General features: G+C 42.8%; 1 protein-coding gene across 1 annotated transcript in view; it reads left to right on the forward strand.

Moving 5' to 3' along the window:
• Window positions 1–22253, forward strand: part of ITIH6 (inter-alpha-trypsin inhibitor heavy chain family member 6) — a 112890-nt gene that overhangs the window by 57987 nt on the left and 32650 nt on the right. Inside the window, exons 4-5 of the mRNA XM_029607650.1 lie at window positions 12873–12983; window positions 13328–13575. Of these exons, the coding sequence (XP_029463510.1) occupies window positions 12873–12983; window positions 13328–13575 (359 nt within the window). The remainder of the gene's footprint in view (window positions 1–12872; window positions 12984–13327; window positions 13576–22253) is intronic.

The raw sequence follows: 22253 nt of genomic DNA on the forward strand, positions 1-22253 counted from the left end.
GAGGTATTGACCTTCCTAAATTTAGGGGCCTTAGATGCCCAGTGTTGGAAATCAGCAATGAGCACCTAACTTCATTTCTCTGCCCTGGCAACCACCCACTTTTAAGGTGCCTTATGATTTAAGGCACCTAAATTTAAGGACTTAGACTGCCAATTTTTTGATTCAAAATCTAGATGTCTAACTTTCATGGTTAGGGATCTAAGTCTTTTGAATATCAGGTGCAAATAAATCAGCTAACTGTTCATAGCGCAATATATGATCTGAGAGTTAGATTTGTCCCAGAGAGAAATTCAGGAACTTACTGAGAATTGAGGTTGGCCTTGTTCAGCATGGAGGAGGATATGATAGAGGTTTATAAAATCATGAGTGGAATAGAAACAAGTAAATGTAAATTGGTTATTTACAAGTTCAAAAATACAAAGTCTAGGGGGAATTCCATGAAGTTAGTAAGTAGCACATTCAAAACAAATCAGAGACCATTATTTTTCATTCAACACACAGTTAAGCTCTGGAATTCTTTGCCAGAGGATGCAGTTAAGGCAATTAGCATACTGGATTTAAAAAAGGTTTGGACAAGTTCCTGGAAGATAAATTAATAAACTATTATTAACCAAGTATACTTAAGAAATAACCACTACTTATTGTTGAACAATAGTAGCATGAAATCTGTTTACTGTTTGAGATCTTTTCAGGTACTTGTGACCTGGATTAGCCACTGTTGAAAACAGGATACTAGGCTTGATGGACCCTTGGTCTGATCCAGTATGGCAAGTTCTTGTGTTCTTAATCAACATGCAATGGCGGCAGAGCTTCGGTACATTTACAGCTAAAATCAGGGAAGGCAGCAAGTTTCCTAGCATGTGCTACAGGCTGAATTTGAGACACTTCCCAGTTAAGGACAAAAGGAGAAAGAGCAATTTGTTGAAGGAGGTCAAGCATATACAACACAGCTAGAAGACAACAGGAGCAGACTGAGTGGGCCAAATGGTCTTTATCTGCCAACATCTACTATGATATTGTGACACAAATGTACCAACAGGAACAAGAAGAATTAAATACAGCCTGAATTTTACACAGTGATACATACAATCTAGGTTTTTTAAATTTACTTTTTATTACCTTATTCCATAACAGATTTCCATGTCAGCTTTTCATCATAAACAGAAACTCCATGGAAAAAAAATATGGACAAGCATAGAAATGTAAATTCAACCCCTCCACTTCCCCCCTTCAATCAGCTAAGTCCTGCAATCCTTTCCACTGTTCAGATTGCCACCATACAGACTGAGAGGCAGAAAATCTGTCTCTCCTAATCACCATGAGTTTTTCCATATGATAAATTTCTAGAAGTCTTTTATAAAGTTGCAGCATAACTGGGGCAGCAGTTTCCATCCAATGTGCCGCAACTGCAAATCTAGCCACTAAAGACTTGAGCAATAAACTGGTTTGATTTCCTTGGTGATATTTCTATTGGAAAGCTGAATAATAAGAATTTTGGATCTCAATCATTTGTTGTATAAATGTTGCGAACAATGTAAGCATGAGCCCCTCTTGCCATAGCTCAATTGACACAACCTGGACGGCAAAACTCTAAGGACTGGGACGATGGTGGGCAAACCAATCTTTATGTGGGCCAGACTAAGGAAAAGTCCAAAAGGCAGTAAGTATGAACAGAGCCAAAAATCAAGCTGTGGCTGAAAACTTGGACAAAGACAAGGCTACAGCTGAAGACAGACTTGAACAAACTTGCTGAGGCGATGAGGGAGTGTCAGCAGGATCCATTTATAGGGTGAAGAGTCCTGACATCATCCAAAGGCACAGCAGGCACAGGTTGGTCCTGTTGTACTGACAAAGAGCCTTCAGCAAGAGAAAGACATGATTTATAAGTTCTGGAATCATTGTGTTGGATGAGGATGGCCCCTGCCTTGTTGGCAGTGGCTTCTACCTCCAAGACGATGGACTTCGGAGATTTGGAGCTTTCCACAGAATTGCAAGATGCTAGGGCTTCTGGTCATTTTCCATAACATAAGCTGAAACAGGATGTCTACTGGAGCAGTAGATCTAGTGCTTCAGGCGAGGTGGACTGGAGTAGGGTGCCAGAGATAAGAATGGGGCATCCCAATGCTCATGGCAGGATGGACCCTATTAGCTGATCTGTAAGGTGCTCCAGTCAACAGATTGTTGATGGAGTCTGAGCCAGGGTAATCTAAGTACAGGGGGCTGGACACCTTAAGTAGCACATAGAACTGCAGGGTTTCTTGGAGACCCAATCTGCATAATGATAGGCAAGGTGGTTGTAGTCACACAACCAGGCAAGGATTCTTCATAGATGGAAGAAATAATACAAGGAGTGGTTAAACTGGTAGTAGGGCATCTACACTAATGTGACAATGATTCCTGAATAAAGTTGCCTCCGGCTCTGGAATTTACTAAGGCTTCAGTTTGAACTGAATGTTTTCCCGAGGGTGAGAGCACCAGAATCATTAATTATGGGGAAGATCCAGGAGGGTGAAAAACTGCCTTCCCAACTAAACTTCTTACGAAATTTTCAGGTCTTGCAGGACAATGGCTAACAAAATGTCCCTGTGCTGCACAGTAGAAGCAGAGTTGTGGAGTCTTCTTCTCTGTTTCTCATCTACTGAGAATTGTGTGTTGCCCAATTGCATGGGTTAATGGCAACAGCCCTCGCTAACTCTGGAGCAGACTCCAAGGAGTCCAGAGGCTTAGGGACCACAGGAATGGTCCAATGGGAGGCCTTCTTCTCCCAAGCTTGCTCCTGAAATCTCAGATCTATTCAGATAGCCAAGGTGATAAGTGCTTCTAGGGAGAGGGGGAAGGTCCCGAGCTGCCAGTTCGTCTTTTATTCTCCCAGGTAATCTTTGCCAGAAAATGGCAGTTTGACTATCCTTGACCCAACCAAGTTCAGATGCCAAAGTACAGAATTCCACTGCATACTCGCCAACAGAATGAGTGCCTTGACAGATACGAAGAAATTCGGTGGCAGCGGACAAGACAAGCCTGGGTTGGTCAAAAATCAGGCGAAACTGTTGTGTGAAGTTATCCAAATTCCTGAGAAGTAGATCATCTTGTTCCCACAAAGGAGAGGCCGTGGTGAGAATGATGGTCATAATAATAATAATATGGTCAGAAAAAAAAAAAGGCCAGCTGTAACTTGAAATGCATCTTGCAAACATTGAGGAAACCCCTGCACCCTTAGGGTCACCACTATACCTCAGAGGTGGTGGGAGCTCTATCATGGATTCCATGGTCCGTATGGGTGCAGGTGCAGAATTCCACTGGGTTAGTACTGGGACAGGGCCTGTACCAGGCCATTTACCTGATCAAGTTGCTGCTGGGCCTTTGCATAAACCTATTCAGGAGATCATTTAATTTGGTCTTTTTTTCCTGCATCTGAATGGCCAAGACAGCAATGGCCCGTTGCACAGAAGTGTTCGCCAAGCTGAAGGCCTTAGCAACCTGTTGCGAGCAACGTAAGTATGAGCCCCTTTCCTGTGGCGCAATTGACGCAACCTCCAGGGCAAAGCCCTAAGGTCTGCGCCAACAGCGTGTGAACATGTCTTTGTATGGACCAGACTAAAGGAAATTCCAAAAGGCTGTAATTGCAGACAGAGCCAAAGATGCAAGCTGTGGCTGAAGGCTTAGACAAAAGCAGAGGCTGAAGACTTGGATGAAGGCAAGACTGCGGCTGAAGCTGAAGACAAGGCTGTGGCTGAAGACAGACTTGGATGACCTTACTGAGGTGACAAAGGAGCGTCGGCAGGGCCCTTTTATAAGTCGAAGAATCCTGACAACATCCATGGGTGTCGTGGACTTTTCCTGTTGCAGGCCCTTTAAAAGAGTGAGTTTCAGGCATGCACACACCTAGGGGGAAGCCCAATCACAATGATCCTGTTGGTGTCCCGCCACACCATGTTGCCTAGTGGCACCCCTCCACAGCAAGGTCCGCCCCGGGGTGAGTACAGCCACTTGCGGGGTCGTCCCATGAGCAGCAAATGGAACAATAAATCTTTGAATTTTCCTCTAAAAGTCAGTAATAATAATACAGCTTTGCCACGTATGTCCCATGGTTCCCTCCTCACTACATTCTCTCCAACATCTATCAGATAACTGATCATACATTTTATGTAATCAAGAGGGAGTGAGATACCACTTATAATACACCTTAAATGTATTTTCTGCTAAGTTTGCTGAAACAGAAGATTTAGCCACATGCAGCCGAATGCCTCCATAAGGCAGTTGAGATCCCTCTCCCAGGATTCATCATATTTAAGTTCTGTGGCGGGTAGGAGGAACATTTCTTATATAACTATTGAAGGCTGAGCGCTTAGACCTTCAAAAATTGTTTTTTCAGCCTTCAAAGACTGTTTCCCTATGGCATTTTCAAGATAATGCCTAATTTGAAAGAAGGCAAATAAATCAGCATTTGACAAAGAATATTTACCTTTCACATCTGAAAAACTCATCACTTCCCCCTTATTGCAAAGTTGTCCTATGTACTATAGTCTCTGCCATTCCCACCTCTGAAAGACTCCTAACCCTAGATCTGGTGGGAGTCCCCCATTATATCTTATAGGGGTTAATGGGGAACATCTCTCCCAGGAAATCAGAGATGTATATTTTAAATCCCATAGTCTTAACATATGTCTTTAGTATGGATTCATGGGCACCTGATATATTCTTTCCCCTTTCGCCATCCATGGACGGTACTGAAGCAGGGTTTTCCCCATATAAAAATCTTTCAATCCTCACCCACTGCATCATTTTATGCCTAGATTGCCAGTCTGTCACCAGTCAAAGCTGGGAAACTAAATAATACTTCTCCATGTGGGGTAACCTCAGGCCTCCCACTCCCTTAGGCCAGCACAGTAGTTCTTTTTTTTAACCCTTGGCTATCTTTACCTCCAAATTAAATTCTACAGATTTCTTTTGGATCTTATTAAGCATTACCTCAATAAGCAGCAACCGCTCCAACCATGAAATATTTTTATTTATCCATCTTTGAAGATCTTTAAATATATTATTTAACAAGGGAGAGTAATCTGTATCCAATATCTGTTTCCTATCTACTATGATTTTAACTCCCACATATTGGAACTATTTCCATGCCCATCTAAAAAGGGAAAATCTCATGCAGGGTTTCCATGCGCTATGTAGCTATATTGATATTCAGTATTTTAGATTTACTATTATTCATTTTAAATCATGTAAGTTTACCATACTCTTCAAATTCAGCCATTAAGGCTTCCAACGAGCCTACAGAATTGGAGACCATGAACAGCACATTATCAGCACATAAGGAAATCTTAAATTCCTCTGTTTCTACTGTTATTCCCAAGATATTCCGATTCCTAGGTATTAGTTCAACAAAAGGCTCCGTTGCTAGAGCAGAGAGCAATGGAGAAAGAGAGCAACCTCGTCTTGTTCCCCTACTCAGTTTGAAGGTGTTCAAATACCCCCTGTTAACTCTGATATGTGCTTCTGGAACCTCGAACAGCTTTCTTATCCATGTACAAAAGTTATCTCCTAAACCAATACCACAAACATATAGTCCCAGTGAACACGATCAGATGTTTTTTCAGCATCTATTGCGAGCAAAAGAGAAGAGGTTTTATTCCTTTGAGCAGTCCAGATTGTTATGCGCCCCACCCGCGGCCGTCCCGCACATGGGACCGCTCACCTTCGGGGTTCCACAGCGGGTCCCAGTTCAGTCTCCCTCGTGGCCCTTGCTAGCCCAGCTAGGTCCCGGTGTCCCACAACAGCAGTCGCCGGGCCTGCGGCTGTGTGCTGGGCTTCACGCCGAGCCTCGGCGTCCTCAGCATCCCGGACCACGCCCCTAGGCACGTACGGACTAGCCTCTCTGATGTAGGCTCCAGGGTGGGACCTAGTTCCACGGCGCACCCTGATTGAGTTCCTGTTAAAAGGAAGTTCCTGGCCTCACTTCCTTGCCTTGGCAATCTGGTTGGCTTGTTCCTGAGATTGCCCTTGTTCGTGTATCTTGCTTGCTTGTCCCTAGTCTCGTTCCAGGATCCTTCTGTTCCAGTTCTGTTCCTGCTTCGTATCCTGCTTGTGCCTATGTCCATCTGTTCGTCTCCCTGGTCTTACCCCGGACTGACTTACTGGTAAAGACCTCAGCTTGCTCCTGACCTCCTGCCTGACTGCCTGCCACCTGCCTAAGACCTCAGCTTGTTCCTGACCTGCCTACCTGCCTGCCACCTGCCTAAGACCTCAGCTTGTTCCTGACCTGCCTGCCACCTGCCAAAGACCTCAGCTTGTTCCTGAACTGCCTGCCTGCCGCCTGCCTAAGACCTCAGCCTGTTCCTTGACCTCGTCTGACCTCCAGCTCCTGACCCTTGCTTCATTGACTACTCCTCGGACTGACCTCTGGATTCTAACCTTTGCCTGCCTGACCTTGTCCATTGATTCTGGCACTGTCCCTAGCCTTGTCCTCACCATCACTATACTGGTTCTCTCTGCTTCAACCTGTCTCCAGCCTCGAACCCAATAGCACTCCCCTAGTCTCAATGGGCACACCGGACTTCCATTCTCCCAGGAGACCCGGCGAGGCCCACCTAAGTCCAAGCGGCCCGGGTCCCTATGGGCTCCTCCCGGGGGTACCTCGGGCTTCCAGTGGTGAAGCTCTATACCGCCTCTGTCTCCTTCCGTGCTCCGCCCCCTGGGGCTGTCCCCACACTGTTCCAGGACCAAGGGTCCACCCCCGAGCGCAACACAGATCAACCTAAACACCCATCTAATGTTATCCATTGTATATCTACCTAGGATAAATCCTGAATGACCTTCATGGATGAGCTCCAGAATAACCCTCGCCAATCTAACAACTAAGATTTTTGCCAGAATTTTTATCCATGTTCAGTAAGGAAATAGGCCTATAGAATCCACAAGCTGTTTTATTTCTTCTCTCCTTTAGCATAACCACTATACAAGCTGCCTTCATGGATGGTGCCAGTTTAAGCCCCCCCCATTCCCCCACCCCCACTGGAGCAGCTCATTAAACATTGTTCTCAAAGGTTTGGCCAACAAATTTCAGACTGCTTATAAAAGCATTCTGTATAGCCGTCCATTCCTGGTGCCTTATTCACTTTCAGGTTTTTAATGGCTTGTAATATTTCATGCTCAGATATTTTCATATATAACCTTTGTTGCTGTTGTGAAGTGATCATTATCATACTCTACAAATATGAGATTACATCCTTCTCCCTAACAGATCCAATAAAAAAAACAAAACACAGTTCCTGAAAAAATTGCTCAGATCTGCCTCTTATCCCATTATGATCATAAATTACCCTTCCTTCTGCATCCTTAGTATGTATAATCTATTTTGTTTTTTAACTTTAAAGCCAGAAATCTGGAAGCTTTATTCCTATACCCAAAACTTGCTTGGTTAATTGCCTTTGGTATTAAATAAAGTCCATATACAAACTTTTTAGCGTACCCCTTTCCATTTCCAATGTAGCCAAGACCTTTCCGGATCCTTTACATTTATGTTGGCATTCTAAATCTTTAATGGAACACAAGAGTTCAGCTTTTCTGTTTTTCTTTTTCTTCTTCTGGGAGGCCCAAGCTATAAGTTTACCTCTTACCATCGCTTTTAAACAATCCCATATCATATCGGACCTCATTTCATCTGTATCATTAATTTTCATATATACTTGGATATTGGCTTCTATCCTGCCACATATCTGCTCATTTCTTAGTAAAGTATTATTTAATCTCCAGAGTTTTGACTTGTTTTATAGTTGTAACCCCTTTATGTTCTTCCAAACTGGAGAATGATTAAATCAGGTTACACTCTATCCGCAGATAAGACCTGTCCCATCAATATATCCACCAGTATCTAGTCTATTCTAAAATAAGTCCCATGAAGATTGGAACAAAATGTATAGTCCCTAGTGCTAGGATACAATGCTCTACATACATCTACAAAGTACAGGGCACTAATCATAGAAGCCAGTTTTCCCCTTTGCCTTCTCTGAGCAATGCCTGGGAAGGCAAAATTATCTAGCTCTGGTTTGAATGTCAAATTAAAGTCTCTATCTACTATCATGGGATCCTTAGCAAAGGATATAAATTTTGTCTTTAATCAAATTAAAATACATTCCCTGCTCAATATTCAGTGATTTAGTATAGTGGTCATCACTCCCCTAATCTTCACATAAAAACATATATCTTCCCTTCATAACTATGTATCTAATATTGATATATTTAAAGTTTTCCTAAACAACACTCCCACTCCTCCACATTTATTTTTCACAGACAGTTAGATGCCAGAACAATAAAATGGAAACTCTTATTTATCAGCACTCTCTCATCCACCTTCCTTAAATGAGTTTCTTGTACAAATACCATATCTGCTCTCAGTTGAGAAGCCTCTTTAAATAGTAACTACCTCCTCATCGGCACATTTGCTCCAATCTTGACTTAATTGGTGTGTGAAGGTCGTTCCACCCATTGGACAAGTAATACATGCACATTTCTCGGGCCCATAATGCACAATCTTGCATAGATTATATGCTTTTGATACGTGAAGCTTTTTCAGGAGTTGCAGACTTGAAAATTGGTCCGCTTGTTATCTCAGACCTGTATGGGTGGACCTGGAGGGTTTTATCCCAGGGAGTATATCTCAGACGTGGAGATTCCCTCGATATCTTTATAAAGATGTGGAATTTTGGGATTATTTAATGAAAAGATGGGAATTCTTTTTGGCTACTAATCAGATGCACCAGGACACCCCCATAATTTTTGGAACACTACTAATATGGTGTTGCAAGGAGATATTATCTCCTATGTGATGGCACAGAAAAAAGCCATGGCAATAAAGGTCTTAGCCCTGGAAAAGCAACTGCATTTAGACAAACAAGAGATATGATCAAGCGCTAAATGCCATCCACAGAGAGCGATTTTTGGCTACACAGTGTGCCTTGAATATACTGCTGCATCAGAAAGCAAAGAAAGGTTTTATGTATTATAAATGTAAATTCTATCACCTTGGTAATAAGGTAGAAAATCTTTGGCTAACTTAACTAAAAATTAGACACAGACCAGATACATCTCAAAATTGTGGAATGAATCGGATAGGGTGGTTCACTCAGGAAAAGATATTAGTGCAGCTTTTAAAGCTTATTATCAAGTACTACATACTGCAGCTCCGGATGTGAGCAGGACATTGCAGCTTATCTGCAGTCCACTCCCTTACCACAAGTGACTGCAGAGAAATTACAGTCATTGAAAAACCCATATATTCTCCGGAGATATTGCAGGGTATTAAAGAAGCTAAGTTGTGGGAAGCTCCTGGTCCAGATGGATTCTCAGTGGAGTTTTTCAAATTTCTCTCCTTACATTTACTACTTCCTCTGGGAAAAATGATTAGAGACACTTTTCATTAAATCCTAATCGCACCAATATCATTGTGCTACCAAAGTGGGGGAAGGATCTGACTTCATCTGCCTCCTATCATCCAATTTCCTTACTGGACTTTGAAGTTAATCTATTAGTGGAAATACTGGCCAACCGTCTGGCTAACCTGTTGCCTAATGTCATCAGGGAGGAACAAGTTGGGTTTGTAAAAAACTGTTATCCTGTTAAGAATATGAGTAGGATAATTGCATCCTTGGAAAGTAATAAGCATGAGCGGATCCCTTCGTTGGTGTTCCTAGATGCAGAAAAGGCGTTTGATCATTTGGAGTGGGGCTTCTTGTTTCAAACACTACCTTTCTTTGGGATACATGGCTACTTTGTACAAGCCTTGGAATTATTATATAATAATCCCTGGCCTATATCTTAGTAAATGGTTGCACCTTTGATCCTATTTTTATAAGCAGAGGTGTGAGACAGGGTTGCCCGTTATCCCCTTTGCTATTTATTCCAGCATTGGAACCTCTTCTAGTGAGAATTAGGAACCACAATCAGATTAAAGGGATTCCCTTGACTAAGAATGCCAAACATATGTGTAAACTGGCAGTTTTTGCAGATAACATCTTGCTACATATAGCAGATCCTCAAGCGTCCTTACCTGCCTTGTTGGGAGAAATGGCAAAGTATGGTGCAATAGCAGGGTTAAAATTAAATTTAGAGAAATGTGAAGGGCTCCCCACTTACAGCTGTGTACGGGAGACTTGGGGAGAGAATTTCCCAATGCGATTGATGACAGACTCTTTCACTTATTTGGGTATCACTTTGCACGTTGATCCTAGTAAATTGTATAAGATTAACTATAGGTGATTATTAGCTTCCACCAAAACGCTTTTCATTGGCAAGATTTCCCATTATCTCTATCAGGCCACATGAATCTCTTTCAGATGACTGTGCTACCTAAGTGGCTTTACATGTTTCAAATGATGCCCTGCTTTTTAACCAACCAAGACTGTAGTAGTTTTAAGAAATTATTATGCCGGAGGGTGCTGGAAGCCAATAGTGATGGGTGGGAGGGAGAAAAAGGGTGGGAAAATAAATAAATAAATAAATGGATGAACTGCGTGGCTTGCTGGGCAGACTGGATGGGCCGTTTGGTCTTCTTCTGCCGTCATTTCTATGTTTCTATGTTTATCTTTGGAAAAGAGCGAAGCCACAATTGGCACTACATAAATCAACACGGAGAAAGGACAGAGGGGGCCTGGGCTTAGCAGATTTCAGGCTTTATAATGTGGCATGCACTCTCAGACGTGTGGCTAACTGGATATTGGGAACGCAGTTTTATACTCCTACTCTAATGGAACAAGAGTGGTTTTCCCTGTATAATTTGGGTTTCCTTTTGCATTTGCCAGCTACCCTCTCAGATGCCACACTGAAACAGAGTCTTTTGTTATCTCCTTTGGTTCAGGTGTGGAGGTTTCTCTGCTCAATGCTCCAGTTAAATAGTTCCACTATGCAATTATTGCTGATAGTACGCAATGGGCACTTTCTGCCCGGAGTTGCCGGCCCTACTTTCACCCATTAGGGCTCCTTGGGTCTGAAAATGATTTCTCAGTTCTTTACTGATGAAGGCACGATCAAAACTTTTCCCATGTTGATTGAAGAATTCACTCTGGATCAGAAACGCTATTATGCCTATCTCTAGGTTAGGCAGTATATCCACTCTCTTAAGGTGGGAGATTGAGCTAATGTTAACAGGGAGTAGCTGTCTGATTTCTTTGATGTGGAAGATCCAGTTAAACACACAATATCTTTTACTTATGTCTTGATGGACAGAAGATCCGCTATGGACTGTCAGCAACTTAGACAGCACTGGAACACTGAGGTCGAGTTAAATCTGACACCAGAACGGTATTTGGATTGTTTTAAGCGAATCTGCACCCTCGCCAGCAGTAATGATCTGAGTGAAACCTAATATATTTTATTTTATTTATTTAAAGCTTTTTTTATACCGGCATTCATGATAAAATCACATCATGCTGGTTTACAGGAAACAGGGGAGTGATAATATTGAACGAAAAACTGGTGTTTATAGGTAGATATAAAAAGTTACAATAAAACAAGGGAAATTTGAACTTGGGTAAGAAGAAGAGTAGCTGGAATAATTTAGGCAATAAGAATGAACAGAATAAATTAACTTATTTACAAAGTGTTACAATTAATTACATAGTGTTGATGGGAAATTTACAAGTGGTTGTGGTATGTCTGGAGAGAGTTAATATAAGTTCTTAATGCGTTATTATATTCCTAGGCAATTAGTGTGTACAATGAGATTGACTGCTTCTGAAATGTGTATTAAGTGTAAGATGGCACCTGGAACTCTGGGACATTAATTTAGGGTTTGTGTTGTTATTAGTACATTTTGGAATCAGGTAATAAGTTATATTTAGAGGATTACCAATGTAAATTTGCCATGTCAACCATACGTGTTACTCTTTGACAACTTAAGTGGAGTGGTGGGGCCAAATATTTTCCAGAGTCTGGATAAGTTAAGTCTTAGTATTAGCAAAGAAAACAATACCGTGAAATTGGCTTAATGAACTCCCACCAATGATAACCCAATGGAGAAATTATATCCACCATGTGTGTCTTTGTGAAACATATGTGGAACAAGCAGACCTACATAAGCGGAGGAAAACATTTTTATTGGTCTGGAACTTATATATCCAATCGCTAACACATAAAGCCAGGAGTTTAATATTGAATGATTTTTAATTTGAACTTTTTTTTTTTTTGCTACTGATATACCCTGAAGCCGGAGAGATGGCAATAAGAATTATGCTGCCTGGGGGGAAGGGGGGTTATTGACGGGTTGTTAAGGGGAGTTGTTATTATATTCTGAATGCATGACATGAGACTATGGGCAAAGGGCTCGATCCTGGTTCTTGTATTTTTTATGACATAGCATGTTTTGTTTGAAAACGAATAAAGAAAATTTAAAATTAAAAATATCCAGCTGTGTTTACATCATCAGGGAGTGCCGGGTTGAGGTGTCCTGCCTCGGGGACTTCTTAACACAGCATGCGCCTGGTGTCTGGAGGAATAGCATGACGGCGTCCATGCCGCCGGAGAGAACGCAGAGTGCCAGCATCGAAGTGAGTGAGGCTGCTTGCGAGACAGTTCTGCAAGCAGCCAAACATTACAAAGCTGAATCACTCATGCCAAAGAAATTCTTTATTTCCACCACTTTTCTGCATGTGCTCATAGTCTCTGCAGCAACTATCACAAATAATATTTGAACAAAAGTTCACAGCTGTAGTTTTTTTTGGCTAATATTACTGCTTATATTTAGGCATCTGGTTGGAGCACTTACAATATGCTGCCATTGTGATGTCACTTCCCCCCCATGATCTAGATTTCAAAGTGCTATGCGGCTGGTGTCATCTCTGCTATATCACTCTTTCACTTCATTTTTTTGTCTTTAGAACAATAGATGGTAAAGTCTTTGTGGCAGAAGTGAAAGAGAAACTCCAAGCTAAGAAACTGTACGATGAGGCCAGAAAGCATGGAAGGACAGCCGCTCATATTGGAACCAAGTGAGAGCCCGTTTCTTTCCCACATCACCCCACCCCAATCCTTCCACACTAACCACAAATTGGTGTCATAAATGAACCTCTGAACAGCTTAACATCTGTAGACACTATGACCCATGGGGTTGCCAAGAGGACATCTTGCTTTCTCCATCTATTGTTCTCATGTTCTCCTTTGCTTCTCCTCCTATTCTTCTTCATCTGCTTTTTTATGCTGCTTATTCTGTTCGCCTCTCTCTCTCTGGTTCTCCAGCTTTTTAGTGATCTTTTTGCATGCAGTGTGATCCGGGTAAAATCAGGGACAGGAGCATTGTTGTCATGCACATTTGCATTGTGTACTCTCTCTGCAGGGACCGTGAGACGGAGAAGTTCCGTGTGCTGGTCAACGTGGCAGGTGGTGAGGAGATCACATTCGCTCTGACCTATGAGGAACTGCTACGGCGAAAGCTGGGGAAATACGAGCACGCAGTCAGTGTCCGGCCACAACAGGTGGTGCACAACCTTACTGTGACAGTGACAGTCTCCGAGCGCACCGGGATTGAGTACATCCGCGTACTGCCCCTACGTACCAGCCGCCTACTCACCAACACCCTCAGAGGTACTACTCGGCCCTTACACCCACAGAACTGTTCTACTTCCACCCCATAATTATCAAAAGCAGGAAATTACCATTTTATTAAAATACTCTGAAAACCAAACCAGAGGCTTGCAAGAATATTAAAAAAATAATAATATCCCAATATATTTCACCTTCTCTGTTGTTTCTCAAGCTTAAAATGTGCTTTTCCTGTTCTCCGTGGACAAGTATGCAATACAGCCACACAAGTGGGTGATGTCAGCCTCCGGCATCTAATTCAGACATGCTCTCTTTACATGGCTCAGACACTTCTAGATGTTTTACTGAGCATGCATGGGCATTCCCGCCCAACTGTCACCTTTCCTAAAGTCCTCAGGTTTTCCTCATCTGGTAATGCATAAAGACAAATAATTGCTCTCTCTTTCTCCAATGATGTCCTCGAAGAAGCGTGAAGTCCCTTTCAAACTCTGAGAAAGGAGTCAGAAAAGATGTCTGTTCATGACACACATCAGATTTGTCTTAGATACCTAGGTTCCAGACATGATTCAAGAAATTGTAAGTCTTGTGGAAGCATGTTGCCACGGGTGCGTGTTAGCATGAACTTAAACTAAGATACAAAATGGCACAGGATGTAGACCTTTTAAAGAAAAATAAGAAGTCTACAAAAAGAGCTAAACTGGTTGAACGTTTTCAAACTGCACATAAGAAACCAAGATCTTCATATTTAAAGTCAAGATCGCCTAGTCATTCCTCCTCCCATTCCCCATTTTCTCACAGGTGAATTTTAAAAGCCCTATGAGCGCCAAAGCCAGGAGATACATGAGTATCCTGGGCCGGCACACGCAGAACAGATTTTAAGAAGTGTGCAAGTATGCACATATCTCCTGGTACACGCCCAAATCAAAAAGTTAAAAAAGGGGTGGGGAATGGGCATGGTCTGGGCAGGATATGGGCATTCCGGGAAGTCCCTATCATGTAACTTTACTTCTGCTATGGACGGTGTGTAAGCATTAAAATTAAAAGAAAATAGGCGAGTCAGCAGGGTTTTAAGGGTTGGTGTTAAAAGGGTAAAAGCGAGGCTAAATAACAGGAGGGGTTTGGAAGTCTAATTTGTTAACTGGGTGAACTGGGAAAGGGGGCTATTGCATCAGTGCGCATTGTTTTTAAAATCCCCCACACTTACTCAGTAAAGCCGTCATTTGGATGCACATGCGTGCATCCATATAAAATTGTGTGCATGAGCACAGCCAAGTTTATAACATGCGCATATACATGTGTATGTCATAAAATGGTCACATCCATTCGAGCGAGTCAGCATACTCTCATACATGTACATACATGCAGCTGTTTAAAAGTAACCATCTAAGGGAGGGATTCGAGATCATTCCTCAAAGGATTGTAGCCATTATTCATCTGTGTCAAGATTGACACACTCTGCATCAAGAGATCCATAATCACAACATGTGGCGACAAAATCCCATGACTCAGCACCGAAAACGACAGCCCCGAGCAGATCAGCGCCAAAGAACTGGCACAGATGTCAGCACTGAGTATGGCGCTGAACCACCAGAATCATTAGACAGCGTCGAACCCTCAACGCCAATATTAAGCCCAGCTACTTCCACGCCAAAGCACAGTGGCATAGAATCAGCTTTGTCGCATCTCAAAAAAGATATAGTTGCAATGGAGAAGGTACAGAGAAGGGCAACCAAAATGATAAAGGGGATGGAACAGCTCCCCTATGAGGAAAGGCTGAAGAGGTTAGGGCTGTTCAGCTTGGAGAAGAGACAGCTGAGGGGAGATATGATAGAGGTCTTTAAGATCATGAGAGGTCTTGAACGAGTAGATGTGAATCGGTTATTTACACTTTTGAATAATAGAAAGTCTAGGGGGCATTTCATGAAGTTAGCAAGTAGCTTATTTATTTTACTTATTTAAAAACTTTTCTATACCGTTGCTAAGTTAAATACCATCGTAACGGTTTATATGTAGGCACATAATTAATGTAGGTAAAAGTGTACTATAGTACATTCTAACAGGTGCCATCAAAGGTTCGGTTACAATATATCATTAGACATAGTCATTTATTGAAGTTGTCCATGACCAATTATACCAAGGTACTTATACGGGTAGTTTTATCAAACATAGTATTATAGTTATGCTTATTGTGGTGTAGAGTTCATGGACTAATCTACTGTAAAGTCCTAAGTACTGTGTGTCGTGCCTTTCTGTCTTTTTCTGCATAATTTCTCTCTATTCTCCCATTTCTTTGTAAAATGCTTGTTTAAAAAGCCATGTTTTTAAATTTTTCTTGAATGCCTTGAGATTACTTTGTAGTCTGATCTCTGGAGGCATTGTGTTCCAGATTATGGGTCCTGCTAGTGATAGGGCGCTTTCTCTCACTTGGGTCAGCTTGCTGTTTTAAATGATGGAATGGTTAGGAGTGCTTTATTTGCTGATCGGAGGTTCCTGTGTGGAGTGTGTTCCCGTAATGCTGTGTTTAACCAATCTGATTTCTCATCATAAATTAGTTTGTGAATGATACATAGGGTTTTGTATTTAATTCTGTGTTCAATTGGTAGCCAATGTAACTCTGCTAGGGTTTCAGTTATATGGTCCCTCCTTCTTTTTCCGGTTAGTATTCTAGCTGCTGTGTTCTGAAGTATTTGCAGTGGTCTTAATGTCGTATTAGGTAGTCCTAGCATAAGGGCATTGCAGTAGTCCGTGCTGGAGAAATTTAGTGCCTGTATATTGTTCGGAAGTCCTTTTGATTTAGTAGTGGTTTAAGTTTTCTGAGTACCATGAGTTTTGCATAACCTTCCTTTACTTTTAGTGATATGTGTTGTTTCAGATTGATTTCAGGGTCTATAATTATTCCCAGGTTACGTATTTTTCCAGCAGTTCAATTTTCTGGTTGTCTTTGAGTATTATTGAAGTTTGGCTGATTTCAGTATTTTTTCGTTCTAGGTGTAGAAATTTTGTTTTGTCAATATTAATTACAAGTTCCATTTGTGTCAGTAGTTGTTTTATAATGCTTAGGTACATGTTGGCTAGGTTTAATGCTTTCTCTAAAGTGTCCTGTATGGGTAGAATTAGCTGAATGTCGTCAGCGTAAATGTAGTGTATAATTCCTAGTCCTGCAAGTAAGTGGCATAATGGCAGCATGTATATGTTAAAAAGGGTTGCAGACAGGGCTGATCCCTGTGGAACTCCTGTTTTGAGATTAATTTTTTCTGATAATGTGTTGTTGATCTGAACTTGGAAAAACCTGTTTTTTAAATATGAACTGAACCATTTTAATGTTAGGCCGTGTAATCCGATTTCTTCCAGTCTATTTAGTAGTATTTTATGGTTTACTGTGTCAAAGGCTGCCAATAAGTCAAGTATTAGTAGAATATAGTGTTTACCACTATCAAAGCCTCTTAGAATGTTATCTGTTAGAGAGAGGAGCAGAGTCTCAGTGCTGTAGTGTTTTCGAAAACCGTGTTGGGATGGGTACAGTATGTTATTGTTATCCAGGTGTTCAGCTAGCTGTTTCTGTACTGTTTTTTTGATTAGTTTAGCAATTAAAGGAAGATTTGATACTAGTCTGTAGTTGTTTAGGATAAGGGGATCACTGTTTTTTTTCTTAATTAATGGTTTTATTATTGCTCCTTTCAGTATATCTGGCATTGTTCCTTCTTCTAGGGATAGATTTATGATTTTAGTCAGCATATGGGCGACAATGTTGGCTGATTTCTTCAGTTCAATTGTAGGTATTGTGTCAATTTTGTGTGGGGCGGGGTTTACATTTTTTAGCATGTGTTCCACTTCCATTTCAGATATTTCAGTGAAAGATGTCCATGGGTTGACATCCCTTTTTTGCATTTTAATTTCTTGGTTGGCAGTGTTTGGAAGTTTGTCTCTTAATTTAATAATTTTGTCACTGAAAAATGTGGCGATTTCATTACATTTTGTTTCTGGTAGGTTTTGTGTTTATTCCTGTTTGTCACTGGTTAGGTTTGAAACTATTGAGAAAGGTGTTCTTGGATTATTTGCAAATTTTTCTATTTTATTGCTGAAATATTCTCTCTTAACATTGAGTATTAGCTGTTTGTAGAAAGCTAGATGCTTTCTGTATTTAGTTAGGTTCTCGGATGTTTTGTGCTTTCTCCATTTTCTTTGCAATACTCTGAGGGGCGGATTTTCAGAGCCCTGCTCGCCTAAATCCACCCAAAACCGGGCGGATTTAGGCGAGCAGGGCCCTGCGCGCCGGTAAGCCTATTTTACATAGGCCTACCGGCGCGCGCAGAGCCCCGGGACTCGCGTAAGTCCCGGGGTTCTCCGAGGGGGGCGTGTCGGGGGCGTGTCGGGGGGCGGTCCCGGTCGTCGCGGCGTTTTCGGGGCGTGTCGGCAGCGTTTTGGGGGCGGGTACGGGGGCGTGGCTACGGCCCGGGGCGGTCCGGAGGCGTGGCCGCGCCCTCCGTACCCGCCCCCAGGTCGCGGCCTGGCGCGCAGGAGGCCCGCTGGCGCGCGGGGATTTACGCCTCCCTCTGGGAGGCGTAAATCCCCCAACAAAGGTAAGGGGGGGGTATAGACAGGGCCGGGCGGGTGGGTTAGGTAGAGGAAGGGAGGGGAAGGTGAGGGGAGGGTGTTAGAGGATTCCCTCCGAGGCCGCTCCGATTTCGGAGCGGCCTCGGAGGGAACGGGGGTAGGCTGCGCGGCTTGGCGCGCGCCGGCTATACAAAATCGATAGCCTTGCGCGCACCGATCCAGGTTTTTTAGTAGATATGCGCGGCTCCGCGCGTATCTACTAAAATCCAGCGTACTTTTGTTTGCGCCTGGAGCGCAAACAAAAGTAGGCCTATTCGCACTCCTTTTAAAATCCGCCCCTGAGAGTCCTTTTTGTATCTTTTACTTTTGCATTAAGACTAATCGGAGAAAATTGTTTTTCACTCAACGCACAATAAAGCTCTGGAATTTGTTGCCAGAGGATGTGGTTAGTGCAGTTAGTGTAGCTGGGTTCAAAAAATGGAGGAGAAGTCCATTAACAGCTATTTATCAAGTTTACTTAGGGAATAGCCACTGCTATTAATTGCATCAGTAGCATGGGATCTTCTTAGTGTTTGGGTAATTGCCAGGTTCTTGTGGCCTCTGTTGGAAACAGGATGCTGGGCTTGATGGACCCTTGGTCTGACCCAGCATGGCAATTTCTTATGTTCTTATGTCTCTTCTTCCGCTAAAAAAGCCAGAAATAAGACAAAACATGTCAGATTCTTATCTGATTCAGACACAGAGATCTTTCTGAAGAACATGGAAATTCTGAGCATCCTGATGAATCTTATAAAATGAATTATGATTCTGACGGTATTTTTCTATCTTTTCCTCATCGGGACCATCATGCCTTTGTAAAAAGCACGTGGTCCAACTTTTTCAAACAATACATGTCTGATCCAAAAGAGAAATCATTAAGCAGAAACAAAGCTCCAAGGAAAACATTTCCCATAAACCTGCAGATACAGGGTATGATACTGATGCATCATCAGTAGTGACCATATCATCTGACTATTCAACTTTCTAAATAGATTCATTGGGGTGTACAATTCTTGACGTTTCTCCTGACCTACTATTTTCTCCTTTGCCAGATATTCCGAGAAGTGTCACAATCACAGAGGATAATACATATTCATCTTTCATAAAGAACATGGATAAAGAGAACGACTTTTCAGTTGAGGAAGATAAACCTACAGCTAATTAATCTGGAATTCTACATTTCATTCAATCACAGAAAAGATTTCAATGCTAGAAACATTTTTGGAGTTACAAGACAACAGATGAAATATCCCATAGACTATCATACCAGCTCCTATGCCTCTGACTATTAAGAATGCTGTAAAACAGTGTCGAGGCCACACCAAATCTCAGCTTTCCCATGAATGACTGATTATTGAGCCTGCTATGAAACGAGCAAAAAAAATCAAGATTATTTTCGAATACTCCTTCAGAAAAAGATCCCAGAACATTGGATAATACTGAAAAAAAAGGTTTTCTAGCAGCGACACTTCAAGTGCATATAGAGGCATATAGAGGTCCAAATGATCCAGTTTCTTTTTAACACCTTAAACAAAATTCAGGATTTTGTTTCCAATTTACCAGAGAAGAAGAAGGAAGACTTCAATCTTTTATTCAAAGACTCAGATGACTGTATTAAACACATTACTAGATGTTGCGTTCGTGCCTCTTCTCGCCACTCGCTCCACCCTCTCTACCTTGGGAACGACTCCCTTCGGCTCTGACGGAAGGTGCAGCTGCGGCTTCTCTCTGCCTCTTGGTCCCGGTGTCCCCGGGCTGGCTTGATGCTACGGATCCGCCATGTTCCTGATGACGTAAGGGCGCGCGCTCGTGCGCTCCAGACTTTGTACCAGCAAGGGCGCGAACCTCGGGGGCGTCCCCCCGTAGTGACGTCATCCATTTGCACTTTAAAAGGTCTTTGTTTGCTAACCTCTAACGAGTTAGCAAGGAACTCCAACAGGACTTGCTTCGGCAGTCCACGATACTTGCAACAATGATCCGAGTCAGTGAGGGGAATCCTTCCCCACTGCTCGGCCTTTTCAAACTTACCAGGAGTACCCGCTACATGGGGGCTCCGCTTTCTCTTCTTGATTTCAGATTGCCAAGACGGGATCCGGTACTCGCCCCTCGAGGGCCTACGTCCCTGCATACTCAGAAGACTCCTCATTGCCTGGAGGCGATCGCAGACGTGAACACAGTGAGTTCTATTATATATAGGAATTGGTACTCGCTCCACGAGGGCCTACATTCCTATAACTCTGAAGACTCCCTTCCGTCCGAGACGTTATCACAGGTACGGAGATCGTGAGTTACATTGGCAAGATTACAAATAGGAACCGGTACTCGCTCCATGAGGGCCCATGTTCCTAGAATCTTTTACAGACTCTCTTCTACTCTAGAAGCCATTTCATATACAGCTATTGTGAGTTCTTATTACAGACTGTTCAGAGGAACCAGTGCTCGCCTACGGCTCCTGTTCCTGAATGTACTAAAGACTCTCTGTGGCATAGAGACCATTGCTGACATCTACTATTGTGAGTGTACCATCTTGTATCCAGTATACCCTGTCTACTCACTACCTCTAGTCTCTCTACAGCTCAGCGACCCAGAGATTATATTCCAGTATCAGAAGGACTTCAGCCCTGCCGGACACATCGACTCACTACTGCCACTACTGGTGGTCCAGCTTCCAGTCTAATAAAGAACTATTTATATTTACTTCATATTCTAGCCTAGCCGGTGGTTCCTCTCAGGATTTCCTCCTGGGGGAGCTGTCATCTGCCATCGGCCCAGGGATTCACCATTTCCTCCAATTGGTCATTCTTTACACTACTACCACTCTGAGGGAACTAACCACTACCGACCACTAACACCGCTTATGGAAGTATTATACAGATAGCTACCTTCTCTTTCTATAGGACTTGCCAGCAGCCTATATATAACAGATTGCTACTCTGTAGCGGAGGCATGATAGATTGCTATCTCTGTAGCGAAGTACAATATACCTATTGTTAGCTCCTCTCCTCAGAAGAGTATCATTGAACAGATTGCCAAATCCTCTTCCCTGGAGAGTTGATCCATAACACATTGCTACCTCCTTTCCTACAGGAGCATCTAACAGCAGTTCGCTAACAGATCCACAGATAGCTAACTCCTCCCTTCTGGAGGAGCAGATCATGACAGCTTGCTACTCCTCCCCCTTTCAGGAGAAAAGCAGAATAGATTCCTAACTCCACCCTCCTGGCGGGGTGAGTGATAATAGATTGCTAACTCCTCCTCTCTGGAGGAGGAGAGCGTAACACCAGATCAGTTTGACACTTTCAACTTAGCTTCTCGAACATCTGCAATTGCCATTGCAGCAAGAAGGTTAACTTGGCTACGAGCATCCAGAGTGAAAGAAAGAAGGTATACATGAAAGGCTAGCAGATGCCCCATGTAAGGGTGACAATCTGTTTGGGAAAAAGATGGAGGAAGCAGTTGAGTTGATAAAGAAAAAAATACAGCTTTATAATTACTATCATCATCAACCACTTCTGATCAACACCAGAGTAGAAGAAATCCATGCTACTCTTTTAGACCATATAACATCGACATCTGCTATAACTGCGAGACCCCTGCCCTCGCAGCCCGGGAATCATTCCCTCAAAGCCAAGTGAAGCAGAGACAGGAAAAGAACTGGGTATAAAGGCCGCAGCTTTAGTATTATAATTAACAGCAAGAATAATAATTCGGTACATGAGCCAAGGGTCATACCTGAACCAACCATGTCTGACCCCATGCTGTCCTCCATGTTACCTAGCAAGACAGCCATCAAGCCCAACCCCCAGTCGTACCCTTCCAAGCAAGGGGGCCATCTGAACTGGCAAACTCAACCCACCAGCTCGTGCATCTGCCACCAGCATGAGGTAGTACTACTTGCTTCATTCCCCCCTCCAATGCAAAGCTGCGGCCTCCTCACCTGAAGACTTCCTCTAGGGCCTCCTGCAATGCATTGTTAAACAGATTGCAACCTATATCGGAAAGATGAACTCTGCCGTTCCTATAAAGGCCCTCACAAAACTCGTCTGCCCACTTGTTCAAAATGTGTCACCCACCCAGCTTTTGCACCTATACGCCGACCTGCTTGTTGATCTTTTTACGCCCCCTCC

Source organism: Rhinatrema bivittatum, chromosome 1 (assembly GCF_901001135.1).
Source record: "Rhinatrema bivittatum chromosome 1, aRhiBiv1.1, whole genome shotgun sequence".
Taxonomy (NCBI): Eukaryota; Metazoa; Chordata; class Amphibia; order Gymnophiona; family Rhinatrematidae; genus Rhinatrema; species Rhinatrema bivittatum.